General features: G+C 37.4%; 1 protein-coding gene across 1 annotated transcript in view; it reads left to right on the forward strand.

The window, feature by feature from the left end:
* The window catches only part of LOC126759557 (neurogenic locus protein delta), a 60317-nt gene that overhangs the window by 31596 nt on the left and 5634 nt on the right, over window positions 1-23087 (forward strand). The window contains exons 4-5 of the mRNA XM_050474434.1: window positions 5558-5806; window positions 15649-15703. Of these exons, the coding sequence (XP_050330391.1) occupies window positions 5558-5806; window positions 15649-15703 (304 nt within the window). The remainder of the gene's footprint in view (window positions 1-5557; window positions 5807-15648; window positions 15704-23087) is intronic.

A 23087-nucleotide genomic window follows, 5' to 3' on the forward strand; every position in this document is an offset into this window, starting at 1 on the left:
GCCTGAGTGGCACTTGTGCTCTGAAAGTTTTGTTGTTCTTATGTGTTTATACGCTGTTTCAGGTTTGTGTTGTAGTTGTTATTTCTGCGTTCACTTGTTGCTTCTTGTTTCTGCGGCTGTTTGTGTATGTTCGATTGCTTCGTTTAGCTTTTGTTGCTCAGCAGCGTTGCAGTCTGACTGTGTTTCAAACGCAGACATGATATGTTTCCAAACTAGTTTTTATTAATTTTTAGCGTTTTTCGCTCGAAATCTCGCACTAATTAGGCCGAAAATTCATAAAATAAATTTATTTATTTGGTCATACGCCGTGTAGTACACCTTTTCATTGTCAACTGCAGGAAATTGTATGCATTGACAACTCACATATGTATGTAAGTGTGCTTGCAACACAACTGTCACACAGCTCTGCTCGCCCGATGACAACCGCTCAGCCTGGCAGCAAGTTTTGTGGCACTTGACCAGTTCCACCGCAAACTTCCAGCCAGCTAATTGTGCTAATACGCGGCTAGTGCAACCTAATGGCGTTCTCGTGGCAGCCAGTTTGGCCACGAACGCGCTGACAGTCGAGTCAATTCTAACTAGACTGCGGTAAATATGCGAAAAATGTCATTTTCTATTGAGAACTCGTGAATTTGGTAAATTTCATACTTTTTGCAACATGTTGCTTACAGCAAACAACCGGTTGACACGAAAAAAATACAAAAAGAGACACAAAAATTTCTGCCAAATTTTGCAATGCTCACAAATTAAGTTAATTAATTAACAAGCATATGTTGCCAGCGTAAATTCGAATTCGAAAAAGTCAAAATCAAAATTTGTAAAAAAAATTGCTGAAAATTTCAAAAGCGACGCGGAGTATGGCACCTGTTCTAGGGCAACTCTTTTCGTCAAGTTTTTTCGTACGATATCTGTGTAAAAATAGTAAAATAAGCTTGCATGTTAGAAAAAACCGCTAAGCGCATGTGCTGGGTCGCCAAGTCACCACCAACGTGCAGCAGCTGGCTAAGAGACTGGTTAGCTGGCATGCAAGCTTACTACTGCACACAAGCGGAGATTTGTGTGTGTCACAGCATGTCTGCGCCGCCAATGTGGCATGTGGCACAGCGCAGTTGCATACACACATGCGCACAGCTGTACAACAAGCACTCTCAGTGCTGGCATTCCATTGGATTTTCGGAATTTTTGCGTAGCAACTTCATGTGTCTTTCTGTCTGTCTGCTGCTTCGGCTGCCCGTTTGTTGCTGCCTATGCGCTGGCAATCAGCTAAAAGCGCTGCACATTTGCGTTAGCCATTAGCTGCTTATTTTTGTTAGTTTTGTTTGTTGTTGTTGTGGTCTTCGCTGCGTTTGCACACCAGCCAAGTCGTCAACTTGCTGCGCGCATGCCTTTTTTCGCCTCCTCTCCTGCGGTTGCTTACAATTTCTGCACACATACGCCTGCCGCAGCACGCCACAACGTCGCTGCCCGCCGCGCATGCGCACAGTTGGATTTGTAGTATGACAGGTTATTAGACGCACATTTTTTCCTACTAATTTTAGCACAAGCACACCACACATGCCCCAGCAGCTAACTGGCGCTTTGTTGTTGTCATTCACGCTGTGGTTGTTATCCCACAAAAATGCGGCAGACAAACTTACGCATATGAAGTGCTCATAATAAAAAATGAGAAACGCGCGGTAATTTATAACAACAACAAAAAGGACTTAACGTCGTCTCCTGCGTGAAGTTGTTAATATTTGCGCGTTTGCTAATTTGATTTCCTACTTTTACGTGTGGCATGAAAAATGTTTCTACGCAATGCATTTTATAAGCGATAAGCTTATGGAAAACTAGTTGCTAGCTGTCGCACTTAAAACATATTTTTTGTTTGCCGATTTTTCTGGCAACTTTTTAACGCATAAAAGCTGTGACAGGTCGCCGGCAATTCCGTGTAAGTTGCACGCTGGGAATTTGCGCATGCGCTCGCCACGCCACGCCTGACACTGTCAGTGGACGTGCGATAAGAGTGAAATTTTGCTTTTGTAGGTTGAAGCTGGAAATTTATTGCGTTGATATGTGGCGTTTTGTTGCTGGAAGGCGGGCAGGCAGGCAGGTGTATGTGATAAGCCAATTTGGGGCAAATGCAGTGGAGTAGAAAATTGCGACACTTTCAAAAGTCGGACTGCCTACGATCGGTGATCCTCTGTTGGTTTGAGTTGCCTTTTATCACATTTTTATGCTAAATATTTTGTATTAAAAATGTAATTAATTAACAAATATTGTTTGAAGAATCTCTAACGATCGTGCATTAAGATAAGATATTGTAGAAAGCGATATTTTACTTGTTAGAAAAATATTTAATTTGTTATTTCAAGGTAAATAGCAGCCTAACTGCTATGCTAATGATCGTCGTAAGCATTAGTTAATTATGTTCTCGCCGAAAGTCATCTGAGGATCACCGCAGATTTAGACGATAAATAGAATAAATGGAAGCCTTATTATTACATCTTATTAAAAAGTTGGCCCAAATTATTGTTTTCTTTTGCCTTTAGATCCTTACGTCACTGATGCTCATAAAAAATAAATCTTCGTATTGGTTTTTATATATTTTATATTCATGAAAAAGTGATCTTCGAATTTTTTTTTATATTTTTGAAATTAATTTTTTTTTGTACTTCTTATTATTAGTATTTTTGTAAAATTTTCTGTTCTAACACAGCATATAAAAGCCTTTATTTAACTAATCAGAAATAGAAAACAATTTTTCGCCACAAAATTGCTTTCACTTGCCACCTCTAACGCCTTCACCAACATTCTAAACACTTGTTCCGGCCATCCCATTGCCTGCTACTCACCGCTGCCGTCTGCTGCCATAACACGCCAGCCACTTTATTGGCACTAGCAGCGGCATAAACACGTACTACCGGCTGCCGGCAATTACACGGCCGCGTTTGCGCTATCATTTCAAGCAGATCTCGTTTAGGAGTAGTGAAAATTAAATGCGACAGCAGCAGCCAGGGCAGCAAGGAAGGTCTAAGCCACCGACAAACACTTTTGCTTTTGCCAGCTACTTGCGAAAGCCATAAAATGCCAGCGGAAAGTAAGAAGAGCACGAGTGCCAACAGCGAAAACTATTTATATATATATTCGAACATTCATATATACATACATATATGTATGTAAAAGGGGTGCAAGCACGAAAATAATTTGCCTTTACTGCAGTGCATTGGCCGGTGCAGCAACAACTTCCTAGATATCAGCGCCTGCCAGTTAGGCTACAATAAATACGCGCGGCTGTTGCGGTTCGTTGCTTAAGTCTTTAGTTCTGGCAAGGCGGTGCGCAGTGCGCAGCATAACGTTAACCTCGAAAATCCAATCCTAAGAAATTGTTGTTTATTGTTATTGCTGACCGCTGTGCCATGACGATTATGTTGCTGCTGTTGCCGCTGCTTGGCTTTTATGCGATGCTACGCGCTCTCGCGGCAAACGGACGCCAGCACCCCATGACTTTGTGCTAAAAATTATTTTCTTTCGTATACTGTTTTTTGCTTTTGTTGTTTTTTTTTGCAACTTTTACTATGTTCCTCTGGGTTCTTACGGCCATTGCGGTATTTTTGCCTTTTTCGTTTTGCGCACAATCACCTTCGTTCCTCTGCCGTTGCACGGTGCAATACCAGCCGCATGCATCGGTCGCGTGTATAATAATGCGGTTTCGTTGACTGCCAGCTAACACACACACGCTCAGATATATTGCATGTTATTATAGTGTGTGGCGTGGTGTGTGCAACGTTGTTGCTAGCCATGCGGGAGATTTATGCTGCTTTCAACTTTAAGCATCGTCGTCGCAATTGCTGCCTTTGCTGTTGTAATTTGATGTTGGCTGTAAAATTATTGTTGCTTTTTCGGTAGTTATGTTGTTTTTGCTTGCATTTCTTGCGCTTGTCATTATTTAGTGCTTCTTATTTTGTCTCTTTTCCACACCACTTGCAACTCACCATTCATGCACCTGCAATTTACTGCAAATACACCACAGCGTTATGCTAAGTTTTTACACACACCTACATACATACGCTTGTGCACAGTTTTATACGAATTTAGCAACTCATCTCACCTAATGTTGCCAGCAACAGTTCACCAGACCGGTCTTGTAACAGTTAACTTGCAATCGGTAGTTGTGCTTGCAACTGCTCCGATGTATTGAAAATATTTATAAAACATATTTTTGATTCTAATACGGAATTATTTATACTCAACACTTAAAAAGAAAATTAGTAATAATAATAAGCAAGCCTCTAGTAATGGCACAATGGCACATTATTCATGCTGGCAACAATGTTGCATTACATTTTCATAGCGATATTTAAACTAGAAAATAGTTTTATATAGTGTTATTTGCAACAATTTAAAAAATATATATTTTTTATTTGCAACTTGTTGCGCAACAATTGTTGTTTGCAACATGCTGCCAAATTTTAAATAATTCTTCGTAAAATTTTCTTTACTTTCCAGCTAGTGTTACTTGAAAAAATTAAAAACAAATTAAATTAAATTTGCAACTTGTTGCGCAACATACAAATGTTGTTTGCAACATGTTGCCAAATTTTAACTAGTTTTTATAATTTTTTCTTTAATTTCCAGCTAATTTATACATATTTAAAATCAGAAATATTTTTTTTCCTATTCAGCAACATGTGGCCAACACTTTGTTTTAAGTGTGTACAGTATTCTTTTTCTAATTTGCGCTACAAGTACACTTGCCAGTTTGATACCTGAGTAAAAAATCACACAACATTGATTTCTTTGGAAACCGCGCTAATTATAGTGTTGAGTGAAATACAAAATTAACAAATCAGTAATAGCAGCACACATAAGAAAAGTGTAACAAGCAACTTGTAGCGCTTAAAAACATTACGATAACCATCTATAATTTAAAGACAGCGGCAAACAACTTCATATCTCTCTTCTTACAATAAACCTTCTGTATTTCTTAAGTATCTACCTGTGCAACCTGCAACCTAACCATGGCAATCTGCGTGCCCCATCTCCTATACAGCATCTACATACATACATACTTGAATCTGCTTTTCGCCGCTGCATTCTGTTGCTCGCTGGCATTTCTTCACGGCTCGGCCTCTCATTTTCACTAATGCACAATAATTAATCTTCATTTAATAGCCTAACCACCAGCGGGCAAGCGAAAAGAGTGCGCAAGTGTGCATGTAGGCAGTGTTAAGTACCGCTGCAGCAACACGGTGTAGTCCACACATCAACAACGAGCCAAAAAAAAATTAAAACTGAACGCTACAAATGTGCTGAGGCCTGAGAATTTCTTTTGAATGTGATTTGTCCATTATTGTCTTCTCTTTCTTTTCATATTTTTTGCTTGTATCCCCTTCCTTATTTTCCGATTATTTTTGCAATTTTTTTTCCGTCTCTATGTTTTTTTTTTTAATTTTTTTTATAATTTGTCTCATTTTTTTTAAATGCCTTTTTATATTTTTTTCAATTTTTGTTTGCAAATTATTCTTTATATTTCTTATTTTCCATTTTATTAATCAACAAATTTACCTTTTTCCAGGTATACTAATCCAGCGCTTATCGCTGCAACAAGTACTCGAAGTATCACCCGAGTGGAAAACGAATAAAAGCGAAGCCCAATACACCTGGTTGGAATACGATTTTCGCGTTACCTGCGATGCGCATTACTATGGAGCTGGCTGTGCGAATTTATGTCGACCACGTGATGATCCCTTCGGACATTACACCTGTTCGGAGAGCGGTGAAATCATCTGCTTGACTGGCTGGCAGGGCGATTATTGTGATAAAGGTGAGTGAAAAAAAGGGACTATGAAAAAATATACATTAAAAACAAAATATATTAATATTCATAATAAAAATATAAAACTTATGATTAAAAAAAAAACTTTGAAAAAGAAATTAAAAAATATGTGCATCTGTTGAAAAACAAAATAAAATTAATAATTAAAAAAAAGTTAAATAAAAACATACAAATTTAAAATATATATTATTATATTATTATATATATTAAATTAAGAAAAAATAAATACCTAGAAAAAAGTAAAATATTTTTCAATTTTAAAATAAAATAATAAATACATTAATATTATTAAAACGTATTTTGAAATTTTTTTATACATTAAAAAATTACAAAAAATAAAAATTAACAATAGTTATTTAAAAAAAATAAAAGTAAATAAATGAAAAATATTTTTCAAATTTGTTTAAAAACAAAAATTGTATAAATAGTATAAATAATCCTAATAATTATTAAAAAATATTTAAATTAAAAATATTGACATTGTATTAATAATGCTCTCAACACAATGGCCACTCTTCAAGGTATTAAGTAAACACGCTTTATTCATTCACTCATTCATTTATTCGACAAATCGCTCACTTCCTTTCTTGATTAAAACACTTGTCTGCCCACTTACTTACACAAAAGGCTGCTGCAGTTGCTACCACCACTACTTAGTGCCCCGCTCGCACTAACCGTCACATACTTCGACCTCTGCAACCTTGCTACATTGTCAGCGCTACGCACTTTTGACTGCTACAAGCAAGCACATCATTCATAAATGCATTAAGCAACGCATATCTGCTGATCCTGCAACATTTTTTGTGTATTTTATTGGCTCATTACTTTCTTTTGGCAAATTATACCCAGAAAGAACTCGCACACTACGCAAACACCACAATTTAAGGCCATTTACTCGATTAAGTCGGCTGCAGCGGCTGCGGCATAATAAAGTATAGGCGGCTGAAAAACCGGTGCAACCATGTGGCAGCTGTATTTTTTTGGCAATTGCAACGCTTCCGATTTGCTTTTGTTGTTTGTTTTCACAACTACTTGCGACTCTTTTCGTTTACACGTTTGCTGGAAATAAATATCTCTGGCCGAAGGACAGCAAGCTGGCAGCGTTCACCGAAAAAAGGAAGCGCGCAACAATTGCATTGCAGGCACCGAAAAAATGGTATGTTTGCCGCAAAATTCAAGGTGTAATCAACATCCGCTGGCGTAGAGCGGGCAAACAACGAAAAAATTCCACACAAAACGGAGTGGAAGCAGAAGAAGAGCACAGAGCAGCACACAAGTGGCAGCGTGGCAGCAGCAGTGAGTAGCGCAGCTGAAGGGTCTTTAAATTTTGAGCCGCACACATTTGAGAAACAGTAAGTAACAAAAAATGTTGCCAACACGCACACACACTAGCGTATGGAGCCTTACTCACCGCGGCTAGTGGCTCCACTTACTTGCGTGTTTGCCTGCCACCGCACAGCGCACATCCCTTCGTGGAGCGCACGCAAAGCAGTTGTTGTAGTTGTTGTTGAAACGACAGGTATTGGCTGCAACAACAACGACACACTGTTTGTCTTGCACAAGCAAGATCAGGCAAGAAGCTGCCGCTGCTGCCGCCGAAGTAGCAGCCGAAAAGGGACGCCGAAATATTTAACTGAAGTGCCTGCTTGCCTTGCTGCCAGGCTCTGGTAGCCGCTACTTAATGCTCCATATGCGCCGGCACTATCACCGACACACCAACAAGAACAACAACAATGAGGTCGAATGCTCATTTCCTTCATGCGCTGCATGCCCCTCCCTCACCTTCACATGGATTGAGTGCCCAAACTGTAGCGTGGGAAGATTTTTCTTAGGCTCTCGCTTTGCCTGCCTACAATATGCCGTGTTGTCTTCCTGTGCGTGCTCCCCCCGCTCCAGCAGCAGCGCTCATTCACTGTTGGTTTCTGCCGCAAAGCATAGCGTGTTATGTATCTTGTCTTGATCGCTAGCATTCAGCATTCTCCGTGCAGCCTTTTTGTTTTTGTGGCAAGAACCTAACAATCCGACAGCCTCTCCCCGAAAAAGTTGTGATGAAGACAAAAATGTTTTACGACGACCGAAATCCGTACAAAAAGGTTTTGAACGTTGTTGCCGGCTTAGCTGAAGCTACAAAACATTGCTGTGCGGCAGCAAAGGGTTCTTCGTTTGCCATACCAGGTTTTAGCTCATACATTGACATATTTGAGCCAATTTCTAAACATAATTTGATTTATTTGAAAAGAAAACTCAGTTTTTTTTTGCAAAATTTGATTCTTGAAACTTCTTCTTAGTTAATTCTTATGTAGAGGATCAGAGATCGTATTGTGCGCTGTAATTTTGCTCAATTTGTTACTTCTTATATTTTTTAAAGCCTTTTCATACATTCCTGGAAATACTATTTTTCCCAAACTGTAATTTTCTCAGCTAACAACTGTTAATAGACGAATCTTAGCACAGTTTTCCTTAGAAAATTAACAGCAGCATTTCATTGCACTTTCCTTTGTTGTACTTCAACACCTCAACCGACATACATACATATCTCCAACGCATTGATTTATTGTACCAGTAGACCCTTCGCTTCCTCCTTGAACTCCATTCACTCGCTTTCTTAGCTCGTTTCCGCCCCATATCTTCGTCTAATACCTCGTCCAAACTGCTCTTTTCGACGCGCGATCACCGCCATTGAAAAAACAATAGCACACAATTATAAGCTGAAATGGGAACGATGACAAATGAAATTTTCTACACTCATTGATTTTGTAATTTACATATAATAACACATACAAACATATATCCCTTATTCCCCCTCTAAAAACTATGATCAAGCAGTGATCGTGTACTTTGCCATCACTTCCTTGTAGCGCAAGCGATTGTTTATTGTATTACAACAGCAAAAATTATAGAAATCAATGTCAACAACAGGTACTACACACACTGACAGCGAGCTTCTAGTCATCGCCGCATTTCGTTGCAAGCGCTTCAACGCGATCGTACGCTGATCGTGGCTGAGACAATAATTACACTTTAATTTGAATGTTTGCTTAGGTCCACTGTTTGTAGCTACAAAAGCGCAGACCGTAATTCAAATCGATATTTACTCTCTTGTGTGTTCAATATTTTTTTACCATACAAAATTACGCCGTTCACCTTTTACACCATTTTTTTTTTATTAATATTTTTTTTTTTGTTAAATCATCCCATTTGATTTGACAAGCAAGTGATTTTCAATAATGACAACAAAAACTATAGCAAACGCTTTGAAAAAATTCGTTTCGCCACACATATTTTTTAAAGTGGTTTTCTTACGAAAATGACATAAACTTTGAGCAAGCAAAGCGCGATCGATCAGCGCGCTTGATCGGTGATTTGTGTACATTTTTTTCACAAACTCATTTGCTTCTCTCGTACTTATATTCTTGCAGCAACCTCAAATTGTTTGATATGTTAATGACTACTCGAAAAACTACTTTAAGGTGTTTGACTTTAGCTAAAAAAAAAAAACAAAAAATAAATAAACTGAAAATTTTAATTTAAAAAATAAATACTGCTCTGCTGAGCTAGCTTCACGTGCCCAAATAATTTTTATTTATAATTTTATTTTCGTAGCCCATCACTTTCAGTGAATTTGGCGCTGTTGCTTGTGCGCATGCGCGTTGCTATGTTGCACGTTATTTTTTAATGCCTGTACTACTTCACCCAGAAATTGTTCATTGTACTTAAAATGAGTGAATGGTCTGTTCTACATTTCAACAGCCGTTTATTGCAAAAATAAATCAAAACATAAAACATACATATGTATGTGAAAGCTTTTTATTTTTTTAATAAGTAAAGTGAGTTATTTTGGCGCAAATCAGACATTTGAAAGTTTATTAAACACTTTCGCCTAAGTTTGATAAGCAAGCTTTCACTGTTACACAAAAGCTGTTGCGCTAAAAAGCTGCTTTGGTTAGTTTCGTGAATTAGGAAATCTTTAATATTCGATTTTCACAGTTGCGTGAAAGTTTTGTAATATTAGGTGAAAGTTATTTACTGTGTTTTTTGAAAGCTCTTTATAGTTTTGTGAAAACTCTACAGTTTTGTGAAAGCTCTTTACTGTTTTTGAAAGCTCTTTATAGTTTTCTAAAAACTCTACAGTTTTGTGAAAGCTCCTTACAGTTTTGTGAAAGCTCTTTACTGTTTTGTGAAATCTCTTTACTGTTTTGTGAAAGCTCCTTACAATTTTGTGACAGTTTTGTAAAAGTTCGTTACTGTGTCGTGAAATTGTTTTCGGTAAAAAGCTTGTTTATGTAGCTGTTTTTAAGGCTTTTAAAACTATCTTCTTACAAAAAAGCGAAGCTTTCATTAAACGAATATTAAAAAGTTTGTACCATAAAGCTTTCAATTACTGCATATTTCGTCTTACATTTTAGCCAATAGGCCTGCGGTTTCCCGCGCACCACTTGTCGCTTGCGAAACTTACAAAATATTTCCCTGCACAACTTTCTTGATCGAAAAGCCTTTAAAATACTTTCTTTCGCTGTGCTTAAAATGTGATTTGCAATTTGTTATCAGAACCATATTTTCCCACCATCTCACCAACTAGTTTATCTAGGAGATCGCTATCCTCGCACAGCAGCTGACAACCCATTACCATTTTAAGCTATAAATACTACAAAAATCTACAACAAAGTTTACATGTATGTGCGCTTTGATCGCATACACACAGTGAAAGTGCTTACGTTGGGAAAAATCGTACTGAATCAATTTCGTAACAGTCTAAGTTATTGCATTTGCCACATTAGCCATCATGCATGTGCAACATCTACTTGCATTTGCCTGTGTGCGCGCAAATCCTTGCGGGCGTGTGAACTTGTGCGCGCCACACATACATACGCACATGCGCCCATTCGCAAATATGGCAACACCAACTGGGATTCCCTGCCGCTGCTGCGCTTACTCACTCACGCCTGCGCTGCCGCTTGTGCATGCCCTATGGCATGAATGCCATGCTACAGCCGTGCGCACATACTTAGCCAAACATAAATTCACTTTCAGATGTAGAAAATTGTATTTGCCACTAGTCCTTGCACGACACGTAACTCCCAACTGCTGCAACGTCGCCGCCTAATAGAGCGCGATGCCGGCATTGCTCTGCCATGCAACGCGACTATTTATGTAACTGCCCAACTGTTGCAGTTTGCAGCCGCATAAGTCTTTGCGAATGCCAATTGCTCCACAATATTATGCATTATTGCCTTTAAGCGTATGCCCCGAGCGTATGCGGCCAAGGCAAGGTAAGGTAAGACCAGGCGCTGCTGTGTGAGTCGCTGGCATGATGGCGAGGAAAATTAAAAGGCGAATGCACACTTCAGCGGAAAATCAGACAGGCTGGAGTGTAAGCGCGCTCGACAAAAGCAAGAGTTGGTTCTAGCAAGCAACATATGGTGGCCTGACTAGCGCTGCCTCTCACACAGCACACGTTGAGGCTGCGCAAAGCAAAAAGCGAAAATACGCGCACGTTTTTGTGATTTTCTAGCAATTTTACTGCTTCGCACCCGAAGCTAGGAGGCTCCACCGCGCGCTACCTAACTTTGGTATGAATAAAAAATCAGCGAGTGGCAGTGGCAGCTAATCGAAGGGTAGACGTCTGTCTATCTGCTGCTTAGTTAGCATCGACTTGCATCAATGCGATTGTGCTTTTGTTACTATTTGTTGCAACTAAAATCAGCCAAAGCATCAAACGCGCGCCGTGAGGAGTCTGCGGGAATTCGTGCAACAACAATGCGGCGACTTACTTGCGCCGTTGCAAAAGCTGTAGCCAGATTCCGCGATCGAGAAATTCTTTGTTGCCATTATTGCTGTTGTTGTCGGTCGATTTTATTTTATTTTCAATTCTTTTTTCACTTTGATTCCTCGATTAGTTCACTCGCGCAGCGTGCTTTTGAATGAATTGTGGGTTGTCTGCTGCGCTCGCCCTCTTCGCTGCAGCGTCTCTTCCTCAACCACCTGCGCATACTTGTATGTGTGCTTGGAATTTTCAAAGTCAATCGCAATGCGCGTAGGTAATTCACGATTTGCGGCTCAGCAGCCCTTCTGCGCGGCGGTAAAGTGAGCAAAACGTCTGTATGTCAGCATTTCTTTCTGGCAGCATCTTTTCGCCTTTTTGTTTTTTTAGTTTGTATGGACAACTTCAACCGCGTACACACAAACACACACACACATAGTCTTTTCGAATGATGGTAACTCCCATCTTGGTTGCTGCCCCTTCATGCTTGCCGCCACCGCTGCTTGCCCTTTTACTGGCCGACTGCGCGCAAAAACACGTTTGCCACATATTTCTGTTGCTGCTCTGCCGCTGCTGTTACTGCTGTTGCTTGCAACATAGGCAGACACAAATAAAAATTAAAATTGTACAATACTTTGTATGCTCATACATTCTTATATGTATGTGTGTGTTGCCGGAGTTGGTTGCTCTTTTAACTAAATGCCTCGTCGAACGACCGCCGTCCGTCCGTCCGACCGACCGGCCGGCCGGCCGGCTTGCTGACTAAGTGCTTGTTTCGTCTGACTCAAAGGCTTGGGAATCGCTTTGTATTTTGACCATGAGATTATTTCATTTTCTGTGTTTCCTTTTTGCCACAACAATGATCGGCATTGCCATCGATTGTTGTTATTCTGATTGTTGTTGTATAGGGTTTTCAGCTACTAGCTACCTTCTGGCTTTTGCACGTCATTTATTTTATTTTGTTTAGGTTTGTAGAGGAAGTTGCTCTCTGCGCTAAGTAATAAATTCCTGTGATACGAAAAAGCACTGTGAGAGTGCCTAAGTATGTGCGAGTGTGTGGTGAATAATACATATGTATGTGTATGAATTAGTTCGAAAGCTTGTTAAATTAAATTATGAAAATAAATATGAGTGCTAAACAAAGCAAATTTAATTTCATCATATCTGTCTGAATAACTGTAAATGCAATTAATTAATGTCTAAAATTTAATTTTACAAATTATATTTTAATATATGCTAGAAATTAAAAAGTATCTTTCAGATACAAAAGTATCTGTGACAACTTTTTTTTATGTTTCACTATTTATGGCTGTAAAGCTAGCACGCTTAAAAGTAACGCTAAATTAACTTAAAATTTAAAGTGTATCTTTGAGATACAAAAGTATCTGCGACTGTAAACTACATATCTTTGCAATAATTTTTACTGCAAAGCAGGTTAACTTTCAAATAGCATCCGTTTAGTATTAAAATCGAAGAGTATCTGTGAGATACAAAAATATCTGCGTCTAAAAATTGTATTTATTTCTGTAAAACTAGTACGTTTATAAATAACGCTAAAATAGCATACGATTTAAAAAGTATCTTTGAGATACAAAAGTATCTGCGACTGTAAACTACATATCTTTGCAATAATTTTTACTGCAAAGCAGGTTAACTTTCAAATAGCATCCGTTTAGTATTAAAATTGAAGAGTATCTTTGAGATACTATAGTATCTGCGACTGTAAAATACATATTTTTGCAATAATTTTAAGTGTAAAGCAGGTTAACTTTCAAATAGCATCCGTTTAGCATTAAAATTGAAGAGTATCTTTGAGATGCAAAAGTATCTACGATTGCAAATGCCGATTTATTTTTAAATTTTTGTTTTAAATATACTGTGCATTTATAAAAATGTAGCTATTTCTTGTTATAAAAATAGCTTACTAGTATTAAATGTAAAGAATCGCAACTAAACAAAGGAAATTACTTAAAGGTACATGCATTGGATTAAATGAAAAAGTAAACGTAAAATCAACGTTTTATTGCGAAAGTGCCTTTCCACCACAAGAAATCACAAACAACGCTCATAAGCCACTAAGCTAATGTGAGAAAGGCAAATAAGCCAAGCACTTTACATTTGCATACATATCTACAAGTTGTTGAAAAACGAGTGAAAAATCCCGCTACATAAAATAGCAATAAAAATCAGACACCTGCAATTGCACATCCGCGATACAGCATCGCAAACAACTTGTATTGATGATGTATCTCGCCAATTGCGAATGCATCCCAATGAGTGTTGTTGTGTACGCGCGCGCGCGCATACAATTAAAACGAAAAAGTTGCCAGACCGCCTGCAATCATAGCGGCAAAGCATGAGCGCTGGAGAAAATTATTGGATAGTTGTGCGCTTTTTATTACTTATCTCATTTGGCCGCGGCTCACACCCGCGCAGCGCGGCGCTATGGCGCACCACAGTGTGGACAGCGAGCTCTTACTAGCAGCACATGAATACCTCGTCTTGGCTACAAAAGCAACGCAACAATTGCAACATCCCATCAAATGGCGCGTCGTCGACCTACACCTTCGCATTTTAATGTTATTGTTGCTGGTGTTGTTGTTGAGTGCCTTCACCACCGCTTCAGTTTGACATTCAACTTTCTATTTTCCATAGCTGCGCTTTAGCACTAGCGCCGCTGCAACTTTTGTCGTAATATTTTTATGTGCGTGGCGCTGTGCTTTGTTGGGGTGTCGCTCTTGCCGTGGAGTTGCTAAGAAAAAAATTTAAATTAAAATATGCATTTTATTTGAAAACTCTTCGTTTTGATTTCAACTTTTCTTGTGTCTACAATCAAAGTTTTTTTAAAACAGTAAAAGCATAAAACTGCGTCGTGCAACTAACGCGAAGTTAATGGCGTTGACTGTGGAAAAAGTTGGAAAAAATATTAAAAATGAAAGATGTATGTATGTATGTAAAGTGTGTATGCCTGTATGAAATTATTTGGCGCATGTAGTTTTATTAGGCGTCACTGTATCACAAAAATGTGTGCGAGTTTCTTCATGGTAAAAATATTTGTCAGCCATTAAAATGAGAAATTATGTATAATTTTGTAAAGTTTATCAAAATAATTAATTAATTAAATAATTAATATAAAAAGAAAAATAAAAATAAGGGTTTTTTTTTGAATTATAAAGAAACATTAAAATAATAGAAAGAATAAACAATGTTGTTTATTATAATTATTTTTATATAATTATTAATATTATTTTTTCAATTAAATTTTTTTTTTTTAATTTTATTTTTTTTTAATTGAAAATTTAAACGTTAATTTGATAATTTTATCGAAATTTTCGTAATTGAAATTTTTTTAAATAATTAATTTTGTTTTCATTAATTTTTTTATTGTTCACAAAACTTTGAAAAGTGAAGCATAAATCAAATATTAAAAATTTAATAAATAATTGAATTTAAAAAAATTAAAGCTTAAAAGAAATTGAAAAATTATTGAATTTTTATTCTATTTTGGAATTTATTTTAATATTTTTATTACATTATATGTGTATGTACTTTAATTATTTGAAAATTTTATCATCATTTTTTTTTTGCAATATTAATTTTTGTATAATTAATTTTTTTTAATTTAATTTTTTTATTATGATTATTTTATTTTATTTTATTTTTTTTTTAATTTCTATTTTAATTACTTAATTTTTTTAATTATAATTTTCTTATATTAAGTTATTAAGTTTTTAATTAATTTTCTTAATTTTTTTAAAATTTTTTTTTTTCAATTATTTAAATTAGATTTTTTATCAAAACTAGTTTCATTAATTAATTTTAGTAATTATTGTTTTTTTTTTTTTTGCAACCCATTTTTTATGCTAACAATATTATCGCCTTCCAAATAATTTTGTTCCCCGCTTACTAACTTTCAATTTTGAATATTTTAAAATTTTCCAAAATCAGCTATTTAATAAAATATCAAGTATTTTAGTGTTTAACTTTCATATTTATAAGATTAGCTCATAGCATGATTAATAATATTTGCAATAAATGACTCATAACTATTTTCATCTTCTCATTGCAGCTGAGTGCACGAAAGGCTGCGAACACGGTCATTGCGACAAGCCCAATCAATGCATGTAAGTATATATCCAACTAACTGCTGTCTATATTCACACACACACACACTCACACAAACACATGGAAATAAGTGTTGGTATTGCATAAACAAAGTAAATGCTATTAGTTTCTTAATAACCACACGAAATCATTTAAATAATACACGCCTGCACACGCTCGCTACAACCACCACCCACCCATTTCATAGCAGCAAGCGGCATTTCAGCGAATTCTCTTGCTATACTCCAAATAGTTGCTAGTTTTTTACTATTTTTATTAAATTTATTTTTGAGCGCTCTTCTCTGTTTTATTGCCAAATCGCTTTGTTCGCCGCGCCATTCATTCATTCACCACCACCGCCACCAGAACGCGGTGGCAACTCAAGCTATTCATAGCACTCCAGTCACTCACTCACTCGCTCACCCGCCAACTAGCAGTCCGTCAGCCAGTGCGCACATTTGTTTGCAGCTAATTAAAATTGGTTTTGCACGTTCGCTGTTTGGCTGTGTGGCTGCGTGTTGGCGCATCACAGCGCGCTTAGTTCGGCTACTGTGCGCTGCAAGCGCTTCTTCTGCGCGTACGGGCGCGACACTCAAAGCTATTTCCCAGTGTTTTTTTTCGTTGAGTTTTTCGCATTGTCGCATCCTCAGCCATGGAGGTGTCACCGCGAGCACTACATTTGTTGCCTTGTTGTTTTTGTTGTGCGCGCGCGCTCCTTTGACTGCATTTGAGTCTTCAAATTTCATGCAACAACATCATTTTTGTGTTTGTTTATATTATTATAATGCGCCAACGGGCAGCGCCATGCACGTACATACCATCATGCCACATCAGGCAGTCTGTCAGCCAGCCGAAACACTCCCAAGCTGGCGGCATTAGTTTTGGCTGACAGTCAGCAGTTGAAACATCAACGCTGCGCTGCTGACTGGCACACCTTTTGTAGTTATTTAATCGGTTTTATTTTGCATTCCATATGCGCCCAGCTCGTGTATTCTGCTTATTAGTTAGTCGAACACACACACACATCCAAGCATGGATATTCCTATTTGCTTGCTGCATACTTGGTGCCTGTGAGTTTATGGCCGCCCTTTGTTGTCTTGCCTGCCACATGGTTGTGGCGCATTGCTGTTACTTTTTGTTGTGGTTGCTGTTGTTGTTTTATTTATTTTAATACACTAAAAGGGCGTATGCTGCCTGCCGCAACCATAAATAAAATGCCGTTTCATTTGCATTTATTAGCTTTTATTGCCTTTTCTACATATTTTCGCCCTCAAATTCATTGCCCAATATGCCACAAAAATACTGCCGCAAATCCCCCACTCTCCGGTGGTGCAAAGCGCGCAGAAATTACTTTTTGTCTGCCTGCCACCAACACACAAGCATTTTTTGGCGATTTTTTTTTCCAAGTGCTGCACCTGCAATCTGATGATGCACCACATTGCAGTTAGTTTCTAGCGCGCATTGATATCTGACTGTAACTTTTTTTTAAATTTTTTTTAAACGTATTTTTTTAATTTCAAAAATATTTTATTTGTTTTATAAAAATTTTATTGAAGTTGAGCTGCACATCTTCAATTTCATTTGAGGTTTTGCATTACCGCATGCACATCCCCACATTAGTCGTTCCAAATGCACTCACACACAAGCCAACGCCGTGGAAGTCAACGAAAAGTATTTTTTTAAATTGTATCAAAAATTTGTTCCCACATTTTCATGCCTGGCAATGATGCCAACAACAACAACAGCAACCATGCGCTACGTCTGATAGTATGATTTGCTGCTTTCTAGCAACATTGCCTTGCACTAACACACTTATACATATATAAATAAGTATGTAAATGTTTAAATTTATTTATTTTAATTTTTTGTTTTTGCTTTTGGCATGGCCCAGGTGAAAGAATACACCGTGCTGAGTTTACAAAATTTTTCCAAGCGGTCGCACAACAACACACACCCATATACATATACATACATATATTTAGATGCACAACTCTCGTATTTATTATTCATTTTCCATTGCTTTTGTTTTTGTTTTTTTCTTTTTAAGTCTGCACTTGCACATACTTACGGCATTCTCAAATAAATCAAGTTCAGCACACAGCTGAGTGAAATTTCGTGTGACAGTGGCGTATTTTTATTTGTCCGCATGTGTGTGTGTGTTCATTTCACAACTCATTTTTCCATCACGCATTTCGGCAAGAGTTATGCATATTCGGCGGCATACATACGCCGTGTTACTGTTTTTGTAGGCGTTGTTACTCATACACACTTGTGCTTGCGATTCTGACGCGTCAGGTAATTTTGTATGCAGGCGTAGTCAGCTGGTTTGCGGCTGTTTGACGGTAATTGCATTGGAGTCAAAGACTGTGAGAAAAAGTATGCTTTTGTTGTCTGTTTTTGTAACGGATAATTGTTAAAAAATTTACATATATAATAGTAGCAACACTACTTTTCATTACTTAGATGCAGCAACAATAAGCAAATGCGGCAACATGTTGCCAGAATATTGCCAAATATATATATTTTTCACTTTTTATTAATAAAAGTGTGTTAATGCTTGTTTTAGGTCTGAAAACTAATAAATATTGCTTTAGCAACATTTTGATTTTTTAGCAACATATTGCCAAATTGTTTGCTGTTAATAAAAGTAAATTTCTATCTATTTTTTACTCAGTCACACATGTTTTTTTATACAAAAAGTTATACAAAACTAGTTTTAGCATGTGCAAATACATTTTCCAGGCTATCAACATGTTGCTTTAAATGCTATTCCATACATGTTTTTTATATGCTATAAATTAAGCAACATTTGAATTAATTTGTGTTTAAATAACATTTTAAAAGCTAAATTATTATTCAGCAACATCTTAGCGCGCTGTGCAACATACTTAATGTGCTCGGCAACATGTTGCTAAGCATTTCTGGATTGAAAATTTGTAAATTATGCCTGTACAAACAACTATTACCATTTTAATTTAATATGTGCTTACAGCAGCATGTTGCAAAGCTACATTGTTGCCAGAAACATTACATAAAACGCGCTTTTGTGCGCTTTAATGCTTATAAGCGCTATTTTGTTAAATAACCACTCTTTGCAACATGTTGCGCTACTAGTTTGCAGCTTAGCAACGCCACCTTAAGTAGCAGCTGTCTTCATTTTTCCCATTTTTTGCTCGTCTGCTGTTGGCACATCAACACTTTGCAACAGTAAAGCTGCAGTAGCCCGCACAATGTAGCAAATAAATAATATCTACTAATGAAATATGAGTTGTAGGCGAAATAGCTGTTGGAAGTGGCAAAGTACGAATATAATAAAAGCAATAACTAACTTCAACCACTCTGGCAGCATGAGGCGCACCTTGTTTTCTGCGCAACATATTCATTCTACTTCATCGCATACGTGATACACACACACACACACACACACAAACAGGCGTAGCGACGAGTCGCAGTTACATTTATACACATTAATTCGTCGCAAAAATTAAAGATAGCCGCAGCAGCAGCAGCAGCAACCGACGCTCGGCTATAATGACGGCAGGTGTATTGTGCTATGCGATATGTATTGACAATATATTATAACAACAACAACTGCAAAATGGCTGAGAAGTGAATAAACTGGTATTTATATGTTGCAAGTGTGGAGTATAAAATGGTAGCAGCACATACACACGCAAACATTTGTATAGTTGATGCCTGTTGCAGCTTAAGGGTCTCATAATCAATGTTGGTATATGTTATATGTCTTATGTGTGTGTGTGTGTGTGTGTGCGTCGCTCAACGGTAATTGTGATGCAGTTGACAGCAGCGCTGCAACATAACACAACAAGTTGATGAGCACAACAACAAAAACGTCGTCAAGACAGAATGACAATAATGCTGCATGTTGCTGGCGACTGCTAGCCGGCTGAAACTGTGTAACTGCTTTATATGTATGTTGTTGTTGCTTTGTTTCGGTTTTTATTAATTTTCTTGCCACTCTTGTTGTTGTTTATAATGTTGCCGGACTCTTGTTGGTCTTGTTTTTGTGTCAGCTAAGCAGCTGGCATAATAATGTGTCTGTATGTGTGATCGCCTTGGTTCAGAAGCTACAGCAGGTAGTCACTTGCTCTTTAAGCCAAGTTAGTAGCACTTGCAACCGTCAAGCAAGATTTTTTTATTTATTTTTTTTCTATGGCATTTTGGCCTCAACAACAACAATGCGGCATGTGCATAAAGCACAAACAAATAATTGTTATAATTAAGTTAATGCATGCATGTGCAATAAAACTGAAGTTAGGCGTGAGGGAGGGGTTCGGTGAAGCGCGCACCTATTTGGCGATGAGCGGCCGAAACTGGCAGTCTTTAACGGCATGAGTGACCGGTTGAGGCAGCCAAATGCACATAGGCATAGGCGTGTGGGCGTCGACAACAATAAAAATGCTGAAATAAAGCAATACTCGCAAATACACACACACACACACACTTACATACATACATAAATGTATAGACATGCAGGCATGAGTGTGAGCAGTTAACTTGGCGAATGTTGCGCTGAATTTAGTTAAGCAAAAGCAATAAAATTGAAATTAGTTTTCCTTGGAAGCGCTAGACACACACACATACACGCGCGCCTACAGTTAAAAAGCGAAGTGTTGCACCTTATGCATCTTTCTTGCTGCCACGCATGCACTGCGCTTCATTATTTGCTGTTGTTATAGTCGTTGTTGTAGTTTTTATTTTAAGTTTTTTTTTTGTTGCCCAGCACCCTTGCGCGCGTTCAAGAATCCGCGCATACACGTTCCTCACTCTTTTTTCACCGCTATTATTATTGTTATGCCATTTGTGCTTGCGTTGTTTTGTTTACGCTTTTGGTTGTTTTTGCTTTCGGACAATGTGCTGCGGTAATGTGTGGGAATGTTTTAATAATTCCGCACGCATCCACGTGAGGCGCGCTGCTGCTACGTACGAGCGCGCGCGCACCACAAACACACCTATGCATAGCAGATGCCAAGCCAGCAATGACCATGCGGTGCGCGCGGCCATAACACACCAGCAACAGCAACAACAACTACCTGTAATAGTATAACAAGTCAAATACAGCTTAACAATAAAATGAAATAACAAGCATTACATGCATATCGCAGTACCCGATTTACAGGCAAGCGGCGAGCGTCTTGGCTGCCAGTGGCAATTTCATGCCAACACACAGCCGAAACAACAATAGAAGAGAAAATAATAAGCAAACATTTGTAAAGGTGCTCAAAAAGTCGCTCAAAGTTAAGCCACGCACAAAAGCGCTCAAACAAACGCTACGCGAGCCAGCTTGTTGTGCGCCTTTCTTTGTTATGCTGTGCTGTGCCACTTGTAGGTTGCTTGCCATGCGTTGTGCGTGCCATAGCGCGTAGCAGCGCGCATATATTACACACACACATATTGGTAGTGATTTTTGCATATCAACTACATATCACTTACTTACACTTGTAGCCGCATTTCTACAGCGCGTTGCCGCGGCTTGCCTATCAGCTCCACGAACTGCGATTCTCACTCGCGCTAGCATTTTATGGCAGCAATTCGCTGAATCCAAATGAATTATTGGTAATTGATTTTTAGGTGAAGGCCCTTTTCTCAGCATATAAAAATTCTATTAGCCAAGGTAGTTGCAAGTTACTTTGCTTACCATGCGCTGCTTTGCCGCCCTTCTCCGCTTTCGCGTATGCCCGCAGCTTTTAGGTTGGGCGCTGCCACATTGCTTGTCTGCTGCCACTTACTAATAACCTCGCATAATTTACGATTTAGGTTAGTTGCTGGCTTGTATGCATGGTATGTGGCATATCAATTACGTGCACATTTATTCATTTTGTAGAAATGTATGAAATTGCTCATGCGCTCAAATCGTGGCGCTTTTACTCGTAATTTTATTAAACAAATTTAATGTTTGTGCAATTTATTGATGAAGTGATTTCTTTATGCACCTAGTTCAGCGCAAAAATGCAGTAAAAGTGATCGATTTCGCTGCCGCAATTAACTCGCTTTGCATTCCAATTTATTGCCCTTTAATTTGCATTTTAATTGCTGGCGCTTTACCTAAACTAAAAATAGTTATTGCTGACCAATATTTGCAAATGACAAGTGATCTGAAAGAAAATAGTCCCCAAGGCAAGCGATCTTCTTTGGAAAAGACAGCCGTGTAATATTTTGCAATAATTTATGCATTTTACTTTTATTTATTGTGCAATAAATTAACTATTTTTCATAAAAAAAAACTTTCATGCATACCTGATTTTAAGCGCAAAATAACTACTCTCGATCATTACACGATCGGCATGATCTTTATGCTACGATTTCGAATTGCATTCACAGCAAAAACCAACTACTTTGCATTTAATATCATATAATAATAATAATAATATGCCCATTAAGTTATTGCCCAAGCAATTTTTTTGCCATAAAATATTTACAGTGTTTATTACGATCAGCGCGATCACTAAAAATAAATTTAGCTGTTATGACTGCAGTCAAACAAAGTATTTATATGAATATATTATTTTATTTTGATTTGAAAAAGAAGCGCTGCATCTACACATCATCGCACATCAGCTGTTAAATATTTTTAAGATCGTCCTATACGATCGGCGCGATCATTAGTCACCATTTTGTCTATGTTTAAAGCCGGCATGACATTCTTTCGTGCATGTTTACTGCCAGATTTGCAATTATTTGTTGCATATTTAATAAATATTTGCATTTAAATTTGGTTATTAAATGTGACTGATCTTTGAAGTGATCAGCGCGATCATCAAATTGTACAAAAATTCGTTGCTTCTTTTTATAGCACTCAAAATTGGATATTTATGAGAATTTTTAAGTAAACATTTTTTTGCATTGATTATTTTTTATTAAATTTTTAAAAATATTTTCTTTTTATTTTTTTTAATTAAATTTTTAAAAATATTTTTTTTTATTTTTTTTATTAAATTTTTAAAAATATTTTTTTTTATTTTTTCTTATTAAATTTTTAAAAATATTTTTTTTTATTTTTTTATTAAATTTTTAAAAATATTTTTTTTAAGTTTTTTTTTTTTTAATTTTTTAATATGCATATGTAATTTTTAATTTTATTCTTATTTTTCATTTTTTTTTATTTTACTTCTTTCTTCAACTATTGTTTCCAATACATCACACGATTATTGTAATTCCTCAACTCCCATGCTTGCAAATATACGATTTTCTAAACTAAAAACATCTCGACTGAGCGCCTGGCACCAGCGCCACGAAACCGACTTCTTGCAGCCATCCATTCGCTCTCCAAGCACTGCGCAGTTACGCTTGCAATCATGCGTCCGCCATTTCGGCCGCTTGTCATGCCAATTTGCGCCTGTCCGCATGCACTTGTCACAGTCAGAACGCGGCAATGGCGTAGTC

The sequence above is a fragment of the Bactrocera neohumeralis genome, chromosome 2, assembly GCF_024586455.1.
Source record: "Bactrocera neohumeralis isolate Rockhampton chromosome 2, APGP_CSIRO_Bneo_wtdbg2-racon-allhic-juicebox.fasta_v2, whole genome shotgun sequence".
Classification (NCBI taxonomy): domain Eukaryota; kingdom Metazoa; phylum Arthropoda; class Insecta; order Diptera; family Tephritidae; genus Bactrocera; species Bactrocera neohumeralis.